The following is a 14,729-nucleotide window of genomic DNA, read 5'->3' as shown; positions in this document are numbered from 1 at the left end:
ATTTGGGGAAAATACACCAAAATACCCGGGTTGGGCATACACATATCACGGGGTCTCTGGCCACAGGTCTTTTCGCACTTTGTGTGATAATTAACGTTCGTATTCAATTTGAGGTTGAGTATTTCATTGTTTAGGAAAGTGCAATGCAGAGAACAGCTGATAGGAGGTTCCCCAAACTTCTGACACTATCTACGAGGCTCACTGGATTCTGAGATGAACTGCTAATGAAAACGTCGACTGACACAATTAGGATTTTTAATAACTCTGAGTACTTCCGCGGCGTTTGTTAGTTAAGGAAAAAACGACCCGGTACCTTCTCACAGTTTCGCTCCCGCTTCCCTCAAGGAGCGCCCCGGGGACCGCCGGCTGCTGTTCCTCTAGGATCCCGCGCTACGCGCGGCAGGACCGCAGTGACAGGCCCCGACACTCGCAGCCTCCTCGAAAACCACCAGCGGCGGCGACAGCCGCGCGCGCCCACAGGCCGCGCCAGAACGCGCCTGCGGGTGGGAGGGAGGCGGCGCGCGTTCCCGAGAGGCCGCGCGCGTCCCCGAGAGGCCGCAGGCAAAGCTCCGCCACCACCGTGCGCGCCCGCCCGGCCCAAGAATGAATGGAAAGTTCAATCTCGCGCGCTCAGCGCGGGCAGCCAATGACGCACCCGGGAGCGGCGGCGGGCAGGTGTGCGCGTGCCGCCGCCTGACGCAGGGCTGGAGGCGAGCAGCCCGGAGCCGCCGCCGCACCGCGCGGCCCCCCGCCCCCAGCCCGGACCCTCCTCCCCACGCCCGCCCCCCGCCGGGCTGCGGCGGCGACGGCAGATTCCGCGCCCGGCCCCCGAGCGCCGCTCTCGCTCCCCAGCCCCGCAGCTCCGCGTCCCCTGGCCGGCTCACAATGTGTTGACCCTCCCGGCCCCGCCGCGCGCACCCGGGGTCTCCGGCCGCCGCGCTCCCTCAGGAAGTGACAGACTCCAGGCCCCTTCCTCCGCCCCGTCCCCCCGGACTGAACGCCACACGCGTATTCACACCCTCGCCCCCTCTCACAGCAGGGCTAGCAACGCGACCATGAGGCCCCGGAGGTAAGCAGCGCGCCCCACGGCCGTGCGAGCGCGAGTGGGGCCGGGTGTGCGCGCCTGTGCGGACGCCGCTCGCGGCCCGGAGTCTGGCACGTGAGCAACGTCGAGGGGAGCTCGGTGCCGCGGAGCAGGAAGGACAGAGGAGGCGCGAGCGCCAGGGAGGGGGAAGGACAGGGAAAGGTGGGGCAGTGACAGGTTTCGCCGCAAGTTGCCGTTCGGGAGCCGGAGCCGCGTCCTTCCCTCGCCGGCCCTGATTTATTGCCCCCGTGTTGCCACTGAGATGCGGGCGGTCGATGTACTTCCGGGTTCACACCTTTTTTTTTTTTCCAACCCGCTCCGCGCCGCCGGGTCGGCGCTAGTTGCGGGCGAGGCGTCGCCAGCGCGGCTGCCCAGTGTCGCCGCCGCGGTCGCTGCTGAGCGGCCGTAGCGGGCTGGGAGCAGTGGGCTGCTCCGGGGTGGTGCAGGGCGCGCGGGCGACGCGGGGCGCTGGGATGCGGCGCGATGGTGCGGCGTGGGCTGGGTCCCGGCGGCGGGTCCGCCCGGCCGGTGCGGGCGCTTGGCACACGCGGGGCCGCGCCGCCAGGGGGCGTCCGCAGCTGCCCCTCACGGATTCCGCAGACCGAGCTGCTTTGTAGCCGGCAGGCGTCGGGGATCCTTTTTGCTTCGGTGTCGGTGATGTAAATTCATGAATTAAAATTAAGGATGTGAGGAGAACGGAGGAGAAAAACGCACTTGGATTTAGGCTGCTTTTGAAACCAAAACCAACGAAGGAACGGTACATTTTCAGGAGCAGTAACTACTGACTGGGAACACTGGATGCGGGTGCATTACGAGGATTTGTATTCCAAAAACTTTTTTTTTTTAATTGCACGTTGGTAAATATTGAATGTTTTCTGAGTACCACCTTACAGTATGTATTTTGTGTCCTCATTGCGGAAATTTCTTAAATGTAAGTAATAGTAAGTCCGCCATTTTGAATTGTTTCGTGTAACCCAGGCTGAAATCTGAGGTTCTTGTGCTTCCTTGAGTTCCTTTCTGTTGTTTCTGTGAATCTGCTTTTATCCATACGTTTTTAAGGTTAACAGCTATTATTGCTGTTCATGGAACTAAATGCCCCATTGAGGATTTTTATACCTGCAATTGTTAACGCAAGGGAGAAATAAATGATGCTCGTGTTTATTGTTTTTATTTCTTGGTCACAAATACTGTGGAAGTTAAAATGACTCATAACAATTAGTAGTACAATGAATTTAAAATACTTTACAACGTTGTTGGCAAAGAATGACTTAAAGTGATTTTTACGCTGATTTTTAAAAATCCTCATGTCATATTTGTGTGAAGACTTACATAATTTAGCTAGGTGGTAATGCAAAAAAACACTTAAAAATGCATTTGTTGCAAAACTTTTAAGTTCAAGAATAAGTTATAAAGCATCACAATTTTATAAAAACATATTTCAGGAAAGCCTTAAAATTTAAAATTGAAGTCTTAAAAATTTATGCCAGTTTATGTGATTTTGAAAATACCAATTTGATTGCAATGAAGTTTACGCCATGCTTTTTTTCTGCTGTGGATGTGCACAGATTTGATAGAGGAGTCACACTAAATTAATAACAGAACATGTAATAATCAGCATTCCATTTAGATTAATAATTTAGACCCTTGTCCATTTGGGGAAAATTCTTCCCACATCTTTATCTCTGTAGAAATAGGACAATCCAGTGTGCCTAAATTTCCAAATTTACAAGTTAAACTGACACAGGCCTCTTTCTAGTACTTGGTAGGGAGGTGACCGTACTACAAAGAATAAAGTGCTTTATTTGATTTGTCCATTTTACAAATAGGATAAATTAATCATTGCTCGATAATAAAGTGTCATTAGAATTTAAGGATCGGAATCAATTTGTAATGTGTATTTATTAGAACTGTTTATATGTGCTTTTCAATTAATAGATCTGGAACCAAATGATTCAAAGATCAATTCTCGTTAATCCTTGTCAAGTTGTAGTCATTATATTTCTGTGCCAAACTTCTTTCAGAAACAATGAAAAATTTGTTTTGCAATTAATCATGTTTTAAATAAATCTGGATTATGGGGGAAAATACAGTCTACTGTACTTTGTAAGTGAAGCAGATTGAGTTTTAATATGGTAGTGCTCAAAGTTAGTCTTCAGAATGATTTATTTTAAAGTGTGTTGCATATATATATTCCAAAAATAAAACACCAGAATTTTAGTAAATATAGTGGATTTAGGGTTTGTTTGTTTTTCCTGTTTACTCTGAAGAAAGAGAAGATTAAGCATCTTACCTGTCTGATAGTTTGATAACGTTTGGTATCTGATTATGTCACTTTTTGGGGTATTTGTAACACTGCTATCATAATTTACAAACCATGATTAAGGGAAAAACAAGTTATTAAATAAAACATGCATAAAAGTCTTCAGGTATAGGACTGATGTCTCTTTGAAATAATTGAAATGTTGCTCACAACTACCAAATTTATAGATTATTAGAAAGCTCAGGTCAGTAAATGATCTATAAAGATTTATCTTAATCCATAGATGAGTTGATTTAAAAAAAAGGAAAGTGGAGATTCACAGATGAATCAATTTAGAATAAGTTAAAACTGTAGATCATAAAAGGGACATTACAAATTATTTGGTCAGTTAAAGAATTTTCTTATTTGGCAATTTTTAGTAGAATCTTATTTTCTCTTAAAATTCTATAGCTCATAAATACCAAAAGTTTTTATGTTTAAATGCATTAAAACTTGTACCTGATTTTCTTGCCTTTTAAAGGGACAATATCTTCTTTACAAATAAGTACTGTTTTTGATGAACCACAAAAGGTAAAGAATTTCTAGCTTGTCAAGCAGAACAATGAAAAGACTTTACATTAAAAAATTAAGATTGATTTATATGAATATATCTAGGAATACATGAAATATAAAATCACATTGTTTTAAGAAACTTGCCCCAATATACATATGTACTGAGTTGGATTTCTCAGACGCAGTGACTCTCTATGGAGTCGCTGACCATAGTGCTGAACCAAGACAGCCATATTGGTCACTGCTAAATCTGACTGAAAACGACACAGAAATTGTGTAAAGGTTCAAGTAGCATCATCACTGTAGGAAGTATATGCATATATTTCAAATGTACTTTTTAATGTGTTTTTTACCAACCTGCATTGGAATCCATCAAATTGTGATAGAGATATTTTATCCCTGAAGTATATTAATTTACTGTATAACATTGATTTTTAATAATGTCAGTATAATCAATGAGATCAATGCGAGAGATTTTCTTTTTGAAAGCTACCACTGGCAGATGAAGACAAGATCAATTTAAGCAACTAATGAGTTCTCTCAAAAACTACAATTTTAGTTGACAGCAGTGTAAGTTTGAGTATTAATTTGATCTTTGCAATTTTTGATTGAACTTTACAGTCTGGCACCATCCAAACCATCAAAACGTGATTATCAAAATTAATCAAATTAGAATTCACTCATGAAGTACTTAATAAGGAATTTTCTAAATAAAAAAATAATAAATTTTGAAATTATAATGATCTCGACTTAGTACTTTGGGGAAATTTTCTATTGTTTGAAGCAGGACACCACCAGGCAGTCACTGCTTGCAATATTGTGTTCTACACTGTGTGAAATGACACTGATATATGAAGTCATTGCAGAAATTACCTGAAAAGGAATGCTTTAATATATTTAATATTTCCGTAAAAGCACTATGTTACACATAGAACTTTGACATTATTTTCCTAAAAATAGAATGGGTTGATATGCAGGATCATCAAATTAAGGGTCAAAGGTGACCAAGTAGGACAAAGGGCATGCAGCTCATTTTCAAGCAATCAGTTTCTAGTTTTTTCATGGATGAACAAAAGCTTAATTATATAGAAAAAAGGACATAGTGTTGTATGACCAGTTGTAATGGTGGAAAAACATGTTTTAAATCTTCTAGATGCTTTCAAATTAGTGTTTCTTTTAGACTTACTTGGAAATGCAAGAGCCAAAATGCTACTTTTATATTTTTCAAACATTTCTTTTATGTAACATATTTTTCAGACCCTACAAAAACATTTTAACTAAAATACTCTATGTTGTATAGGTTAAAAACAGTTTACCTTATTTTGTAGGTTAAAAATTTTAGAAAAAGTATAATTTCTGTTTTATCTTTTTGCATTGGTCTCTTGGTATAATCATCTTCTCTGCTAGTTAAATTGGTTACATTTAATGTTATGTTTATTACACCAGTTGATCACTGGCAGTGACCTAAAGATGAGCAGCCTCTAAAACATCTCTTGACCTTTATTATATTAAAATGTTTATTGAAACTATTTCAAATGCACTAAAAGTTCTTACTTAGTTTTTGATCTAAGTTCTTAACTATTAACATTGTATATTAAAACTTAAAATGTATGTCAAGTAAAATTTTGTTAACATTGTAATTAAATAGACGTGTTCAAGTTTACTTAGAATCTTGTTTTTTTTAAATATCAGGAAGCTCTTTTAAAGTTTTAATCTTAATGTTATGGTGGGTTTTCAAAATACATGTGATCAGCTTTTTTAAACAGGAATTTTGCCATTTTCACTCTTTAATTTAAAACCACTATTTTTAAATGTTGTTTTTTTCTTTAATTCAATGTGACCTCAACAATGATTCAGCTATGAGGTTTATTATATAAAATCATTGTTTCATACTGTGGAAAATACAAACTATTTGCATTAGCAAATCCAACTGTGCTGTGGCTGAATTGTGTTATAACTTTCACAATTTAAGTTAAAGGGTTGTTTAACTTAACAGTTATGCCATAGTAAGCATCTTTAAACAATCTTGACAGTATGTCGATTGGCTTAATTATTATTCATTGAAGTTTTTTTATTTTCTAGAATAAATTGTTTTTCACTACATTATTTGAAGAGAATACTAGAGCTGCCCATATCTTACGTGAAACGAATAATTTCAACTTCAAAATGGTTGAATAAGTTAAATTTATCTCTGATTTAGCAGTATTACAAATATTAGCCATTAATTTAAGGTTAAATTTTGATATAAATAATGTATTATAATTTACTTCATAAATATAAAAAACACAATTTTGAAATATTTTTCATAAGAAAAATTATTTCATTCTCCCAAGGTATTGTTCAAAATGTTTCACCAAATGTGAAGTTTCCTGTTTTAAGACTCCAATACCTATGATTTTTCAACTGTATAGTCACATGTAAATATTTATCTTACGTTAAAGTACATCGTTATTAAAAACTTGTCTGTACTTACATATAATTGAGGGTACAATATTTTCAGTTATATCTAAAGTTAAAGTAGGATGTTCAGTTAAATTACAAAATAATTCATCTTGATTTTGCATGTACAGCATTTGAATTTAGTCTATTGACTCATTTGCAAAAAATAAGCATTCCTTTAGAGGACACTAAGAAAACAAACTTCAGTGTTGAACTTCAGCATTTAATATTTTATTTGATATGTTTACATGTTATATTTGTTATAGTAGATATAAAGACGTATTGTGCTTTAAGTTTTAGTCTGGTGTTTGTGTAGTATGTTTGCTATATGATTTTAAGTAGTTATTTGAAAATACTTCCCCCAACAATTTTTTAAGAAAGAAGTCACATTGTTGACTACTTTGATTTTCAAAGACTGTATTTATTTCAATGACAGTTGCGTCATACTGTAAATAGATTATATTTGTTGTTATAAGTCATAGTGTAAACTGTAATGTACTTTCACATTATTATAGAAAATACCGATAATAGAAAAAAATTGTTTTCTTGAATATTTTTTAAAATGTTGAGAAATTGTAGTGATGAGAATAATGAAATAATTTTCCTTTTATTATGGTAATTTTTTTTTACTATTTTATTTTATTAGTTTCAGGTGTACAAAACATTAGACATTTCACCCCTCACAATATTATGGTAAATATTCTTGATTGCTAAATCATTTTTTGCCAACTTAAAGTAACTTTTGCATTTTATTAATATTCAAAGGAAAAGCCAACATGATGTAAATGGAGTTGAAATAAAATTCTGAGTAATATGTTATAGCAGCATTTTTATTTATTAACTCAATTCTCTGGGCTTAATGACTTAATTGGGAATTTTTTAATAAACTAGTACATAATGTGTAGTAGTACTTCATTTTCCTTTACATTGAGTAGTTACAATAGTGAATTAACAATATGTAAAGTACTTGAGAAAAATATTGTTAATATATTTTAATAGGAAGTATGAAATTTAAGAGTGTAATGGTAGTGTTTATGAGTTAGGCAATTTTATAGCAATAAGTGTATTTTGAATAAAATATATGAAATTTATATGTACAGAGTTTACAATAGTCTAATTATTAATTGCGTATCATTCTCTTTAAGAAAAGATGGTTTTAAAGAAAATTTTGTGTACAAATTTATTTTATAAAAGCCATCCTAGAGATAGATAGTCAACCCAGGTTCAAAAATTCATTGTCATTGACTCATTTAAAAAATATACATTGAACACTGAAATATGCCAGGATTACAGTGATGAGCTAAATATAGACAATCTTGTCACCATAGAGCGTAGAATCAAGTTGGAAGAAAGAATATCTACATGGGCTATTATAGTACAGTATTACATGGTTGAAGCACTGTCAGTATGTTACAATAAAAGAGATCTATGTGGAGATTTAAATGATGAACAGAGTTTCTATTGAAGGGTCAGGGAAGTATATTCTGGCATATCACTATTTCAATTAAATACTTGTTTTTTAAATATTTACCCAAAATTATAGTATTAAGTAGACCTGTGTATAAAATTGCATATAACTTTTTTTGAATATTCATGCATTCAAAGAATTACTTTAATTGTTTATTTCAAAAAGTCACCTGTAATAATATGAACATTTAATATTGTAAATATTTTACATAACATTTATCTGTCTCACTCCTATCATAGTTGTTCAGTAAACAATGGATTGTAATATTCATGCTTAAGCTTAATTCTCTTTACTATTGTTTTTGTAAATTTTGTATCATTACTTAACATCAGTGAAATATATCAATGTCTGTGAAATAGTTTAAAAGGGATGAGAAGATTAAACCTATCAATAACAAAAAACTATCATGTAAGTTTGGATATTGAGAAATTGGACATCTTTATCATTCAAATTCATTGACACTCTTTAAACCCAGAAAGCTCATAGTAGTTGGAGTCCTTAAATAACATTATCCCCATTATCCCTTTTTTCTTCTATTAAATCTAACATTTATAATTATAATAAATTATTTGAGAATTTGTGTTTTTTTAACAAACCCTATCAATTGTTTTTATACTTCTTTAGAATATGTTGGTTTGAACTTTAACTGTAGGTAGGTAGAGAAGATTAAGCATGGGCTGTGGGCTATTAGAATAGGGGGAAAAAAAGATCTAAGGTTTTCCTGAAATGTATGTATGTTTAAATACACCCCCACATAAACCAAATGTGTAAAATGAAACAATGTAAAGGAAAGCTCTATCTCAGTAAGTTTTAATAATGAATTTTGTTAACATTAGGATGGATCTGTCATTATCTTCTGTCTTTAGCTTGTAAACACAGGATAACTGAAGGATTTAATGTACAGAGTTTCATGTTCCTTTTGTTCACATTCTTCCTCTATTCTTTTCAAATCTTAGTGGGATTATTATCCTTTGTAAGAAGAATCTTGGGTCAACATTCAGTAGAACTCTGCACTTGGAAAAGTCTCCATTTAGTTTTGAGGAGAAAATTAGATTGCAACTTAAAGAATTTACACATAATGGCTTTTTGTGGGTTCACATAGTAGATATAGCATATAAAACTTAGTTAGAGGAACAAAGAAAACCCTGGGTGGTAGCAGGTGAGTAGATGCATGTTCAGACCAATCTATTTTCCAAATCTTAACTCTAACCTAAGGATAAAAATGAATATTTCAGTGGCCTTCAGGAATTTCTCTTCCAGTTGCTACTTCATTACTGGAGGACCTCCTTATTGCAAGTTTTATTGTGTTTTGACACCTGCCAGCAGATATATTAGAAACATCAGTACTTACTTGTTTTTAAAAAAATAACATTGCTTTTTAAAGTCTGGGATAATGAATGTGAGATACCTTAAATATATTTAATGATTAAATGTATTAACATTAAAATAATTTTTTCTCAAAGAGTATTTAAGTGTAACAGAAAAACCTAATATCAATGGATAGCACCACGATTAGATTCTCATGATTTTCTTCTAAAATACCTTATTTGAAGAGAATAGTCAAATAAGTTCATCAAGAAACACAATATTGTGGGTTGGGTTGATTTTTAACTGGTAAAAAAAACACTGGGATTCTTCAATTACAGTGAAATAAATATTTTTGTAAAATTTAACTGTATAATTCATGAAATTGGGGTCATCTTAATGATCTTGTTTAAAATGTTTTGTTTTTTTTAAACCAGTATCCTTTAATAGGAATGAAAGGAAAGTTTATGCCAATTGGTTATCTAATTTTGCTAGGTGAGTCTTAAATTTAACTTCACAGAGTCAAAACCTAGGCATTTTATTGCTTTCTAATGAGTCATTAAGCTGAAGAAGAGGCAACTAAATAGGCAATTAAATTAGTACTGACTTGAGCTTTCTGATTTTAGGTTCTTCAGAAGATGATGAGGTCATTCAACCAGGTTTCATCAGCCCCAGGTTAGTCTTTTTTTTTTTTTTAATTAAATATTTTACTTTTGGTTTTTTGTTTAAAAAGATCGCTAGAGGCATCTGAGAAAACTTGACAACCTTCAGGAATTCACTTTGGCAAGATGGGTACTATATCCTACTGTACTCTAGGTCATTCCATCTATAAACTGATACTCTGACCAGAATGCATGGATGAAATCCTCTAACTCCTTTTCCTCCTGGTTTTAGCAGTATTGGATTTTGTGATTCCTTTTCCATAACTCAGACAAGACAGGTAATAGATTATTTACATGCCTATGGAACTGAATGAAAAGTATTTATAACTTGTTCCTTTTTGAAACGCCCATAGCAAAATAGGCATTCTCAAATATATGTTGAATTAATTTAAATATACAGACTTAGTGCTGTTTTCAAATAATTTACCGTAACACAAATAACACAATATATTAGACATTTTTCAGGGAATTAGGGAATTTTCCTAATCTAGGGAAACTCCATTTATTTTGATTTTCATGAACTCATATCATATTTGTTCCTTATACTACAAAAATGAGTCATGGAACTTTTAACATTTTAAATAACTTTTTTTGTTTCTGTACTTTCATTTATTTAGGTGTACTGTAAAACCTAGATTTTTGATACATAGATATTTTCTTATATTGAAATTAACTTAAAACTTAACACTGTTTTTCAGTAACAATTTTAATAATGTAATATACTCCGGTTTATATTCTGACAAATTTAATATCTTGGCTCTATTATTGACTGATACTACTTAGAAAACACACTTAAGAGCTGTGATACGACAGTTTCTAAGCGTTAATAAGTACAAGTAAAAAGATGTTATTCTGTTATTAAGCTTATCAAATTTAAGACTGTGAATAGCAAGAGGAAAATCATAGGGATCAAGAGGTTGAATGAGGGAACCACTGGTAGGCATTGCCATTTGACAAACACTTTCCTTTTTTCTAGAGTGAATCCTTTGACATGGAGATGATGCTCTAATAAGTATCATGAAAAAGAAGATTCTGAAAAGTTGCTACAATATTTTAATTTACCAACTAGTTTCTGATTACTATAGATTGTGTTTTTTCTGTGGGGGTAAACTGGAGGCAGTCCAGAGACCTTTTTTCTTTTCTGTTGGGAAATAATGTTAACACCAATGTGTTAAGTGACTGCAATAAAGTTTCATGTCTGTGTTTCCTTGTGATTAAAAAGGGGTTGTCCGGGAAAGGTTTCTTTCACCAAAAGAAAGGTTATTTCCAGAGATTACATTTAAGCTGAAAGACTTGAACATCGACTGGTTCAGGCTCTTCACTTTGCAGATGAGTAAACTGAGGCCTAGAGAAGCTTAGTGATTAGTAAGGTCACAAGGTCAGTAAATGGGGCCAGTCCATTTTCTAGCTGGATGCTCTTTCTCCACAGATTTGCTTCTCCATACAGGCATCTTTAAAGCCTGAAGATTTCTTCTCACTTGCCTCATCTTTTACTCCCCCACTGCTCTTTACCTTCCTTTTTCCCATTCACCTGTCCCCTTCTCCAAAATAAACCCAAAGTGAAAATACTAAGGTAAATATCTGGGAAACAGTTCATACTCTTATTTCACTTGATTATTTTAAGTTATAAAGAATCGACTTTAATTCATAGCCTTGGGGGAGGGGAAAAATGTTTGCATTATTTTGTGTCATTTCTATACACTAAATATTTACTGCAAAAAGATCTTTAATTTATGAAGCATACATGTTCAAAGTAGTATAGGTGAAAAATACTCATTTTGCATGAAAGTTCCTTTACAAAACATGAAGCTTTTGTGCTTTTCTGGGCAAAATAATGTAATGCTTTTTACAAAATGATTTTAACCTATTACTGTCCATATTAAAATTATTTTTAAAAGTATTTGTTAAGCACAGTTCAGAAGGTATTTGGGAGGAGTAATAACATTCTTATTTTTCCTTTTTCATTGGGGAAGTATGTTAATAGAACAGGATTTTTTTGCTACTTCAGTTTTTTAAAAGGGAACTTTCTACAAAATGGTGGTCTTAAAATAATACCCCTCTTCTGAATTAATTTTATTGATCTAAATATTTTACTGAAACACAACTGACCAAAAAGAAGGAAACATTTGCAAATGATTGTATTTTGAAATATGAAAGCAATTTGGCAAATTTTAAATGTATATTAATTGGTTCCTGTATTTCCATAATTTTATATCTGGGGAAATGTGTTAAGAAGATATTTAAAGAAAAAAATTTGAAGAGATTTTTTTTTACAACTATGCAAAATGTCTCAAATTGGAACAATTGTTTTAAGCCAGAGCATTTTGCTTCCAGAAAAGAAAATTAAATGAGAACGGAATTTTGCTTTTTGAAAACAAAAATAAAAAGCCCCCATATTCTGAAGTGCCTTTACTATAAGACCAAGTCACTCAGCCGAGTACACCTTTCTTTTGACTCCGTATTGTGAGAATTTCAAGAAAGTTATTTGCCAAGTAGTTTGCTGAAACGAAGTGGGAGGGATCGTGAACAGTTTGCCCGACGTGCGGGTTGAAGCTTTTGGGCTAGAAACCTCACCCGCGGCCAGACAGCGGGTTCCCCAAAGTCACCCCCGACCGACCCCCACCCCTTCCCCGCCGGCGGCCTCTCCCGAGCAGCCCAAGGCGTACCGCGACGTTTTCGTGGCTGCCCTAAAGCAGGGCGCCTGGAGTCTGCCTGGAGAACGCTCCATTTTAGGCACGGCTTGGTGGGGAGTGCCTTTTCTCGGTGGTCCTTTTCTCGGTTTCTCCTGATCCCCTTCCGCCTTGACTTCACTTAGCTTAGATTTCCGAGACTCTGACATCTCACAAATAAAGGGATCAACTTATAAATGATGTATCTCTGGAAATGCAGTAAAAGTAGTTGATTCTGCCAATTGTTGTCTTCCACAGTGGTGAAGGCAAAGGTTTCCTTTGTTTTGTATTCTTGGAGACAAAATGACAAATGTATAAATCCCTTAATTAGTGAGAAATCATTAGCCTTCCTCGGAAAGTCTACACTTGTAGAGAGGAGGTGGTGATGTGCTGAATAAGGGAAAGGTGACTGGAGGGAGAAAGGGGAGAGGAAGTGGCGGGGGTGGGGGTGGGGGGTGGAGGTGGTGGGGAAGGCAGATCCGCTGGCCTGGGGGTCTAGGCGACCCTGGGGCGCAAGCTGCGCGGAGAGGTATGGGCTGCGAAGGCTGCGCTGGGGCTGCAGACCCCGGCCTTATTTGCCGGGAGGGGAGCACCGGTGGAGTCGTTCTCCGCGGTGCCACAGCCCCTCCTAGTTTTAAGAAGAACCGAAGCTTTGTTTCTGCTTTGATAGAAGTCACTCCTTGCTTATAGGAAAACCACGACGACGGTGGGCTCTGGCACCTCTTTTTGCATTGTACTGTTGGAATAAAAAAAAAAAAAAAAAACCAACGGCCAAGAACATGTGTACTTCACTTTTTAAACGGAGAAACCTTAGATTGTGATAACCTATGGGCATGTGATGGGTTTCTTCCTTGATTTTTACCTCCAGTGTATTGACGATTCTTTGTAGCTACTTGAATTCATTTTAAACACATTTTGAAAGAACTATGATAAATCAACCTACTAAAACATTTGGCTTTCACAAGTATAAAACATGCGTTTTGAGTCAAGCACAGGTCTTTCTGGCACTAAAAACAAGTAGGAAATGAGAAAAAAATTAAAACCAGAAGACTTCAGGAAGGTGACAAATTGGAAGGCACTCTAGGAGATTCATAGGACCATTTTATGCGAAAGAAGTATTCTATGAGCTTAAAGAGATTATGTTCAGTTTTATAAAAGGATCTTAGGCTCAAAAGTGGGGAGGGGGCACAAAAGAGGAATCTATGTAAAAGACAGTGCCATAGCCCTGAAATGGTAACTAACATTCAATGTTTCTCAGTGTCTCCTCCACTTCTCCCTTCCCAATTTCCTTCCCTCCTCTAGCCTCTACTCTTTGCTCTTCCCTTCTCTCCCCCTTTCTCTTACTGCCCCCCCAGGTATGTAAATGCAGTTGCCTTAAATTCTTTGTGAATGAATGTTAGAGGATTTCTCAGAGTTCCCAGTTCGAAAAAGCCTTCTACACAACTTGAAAGGCTGATGTCCCTCTCAGGAAATGAATGAGTCGATAACCTCTGACACCAGTGACCAGTCCAGTGAACCCTACCTTAATTCCACTAATACTGGAGGCCCCCAATCAGGCAAGACTGTGAATCTCATAACCTTACCATCCTATGTGGTTCAGTTATGGTATTTCACACTTTTTATGTATATATTGATAAGTTTCAATTTCATCAAATTTAACAATAAACAAGGATTCAGAATCCACTTATTTCTGATTTTATGATGATTGATTGGTAAGTAAAACATACATGCAGATAAAATATCGTTTACTATAAATGTGTGTCAGTGACTAAATTATACTGGCCTGTGAATTTTATGACCATTACTTTTACATAAATAATAGCTTTTCACCTCAGTTTACATGAATACTTTTCCAGATTATTTTTCTCTTAAACACATATTGATTTTTAAAAGTAATTCTTTCATTTAAAGTATAAAAAAACCCACATAACTTACTTTAGTCTTTTCTGTTTTGTATTCTGTGAAATGTTTAACCTGGAATGTCATCGTTAAAGTTACATCATTATAGGTCAATGTAATCAGTTGGTATTTACTATTAAAATAATGCCTAGTAAAACGTTGTGTTAGCAAATAATTTTTTGAGAGCTTCCAGCTTTTGTTACTATTTCAAAATCATTTGAATTTTCACACTTTTTTTCCCTCCCTACCAGCTGGCACATGGTTATTCCCCCCAAAGTAAAATGAGAAAACTTTGCCTCATTTCCTGAGAAACAACAAAAGAAATAATAAGATGAAAAATTTTTACAAATCCATCAGTCTTGATTGATGCCTTTAATCACAGCTGAAAATA

At 36.2% G+C, this 14,729-nt stretch overlaps 1 protein-coding gene across 1 annotated transcript in view; it reads left to right on the top strand.

Annotated features, from left to right (window-relative positions):
- Window positions 1-1,678: 1,678 nt before the first annotated feature.
- LIN28B (lin-28 homolog B) overlaps window positions 1,679-14,729 on the top strand; it is a gene marked incomplete at its 3' end in the record, with an annotated part of 112,004 nt that continues 98,953 nt past the window's right edge. The window contains exons 1-2 of the mRNA XM_081036626.1: window positions 1,679-2,015; window positions 9,735-9,783. Of these exons, the coding sequence (XP_080892752.1) occupies window positions 1,953-2,015; window positions 9,735-9,783 (112 nt within the window). The 5' untranslated portion in view covers window positions 1,679-1,952. The remainder of the gene's footprint in view (window positions 2,016-9,734; window positions 9,784-14,729) is intronic.

The sequence above is a fragment of the Rhinolophus hipposideros genome (genome assembly GCF_964194185.1).
Source record: "Rhinolophus hipposideros genome assembly, chromosome: 3".
Classification (NCBI taxonomy): domain Eukaryota; kingdom Metazoa; phylum Chordata; class Mammalia; order Chiroptera; family Rhinolophidae; genus Rhinolophus; species Rhinolophus hipposideros.
Note: the sequence above shows the minus strand (reverse complement) of the source record. Positions and strands in the feature narration are given on the sequence as shown.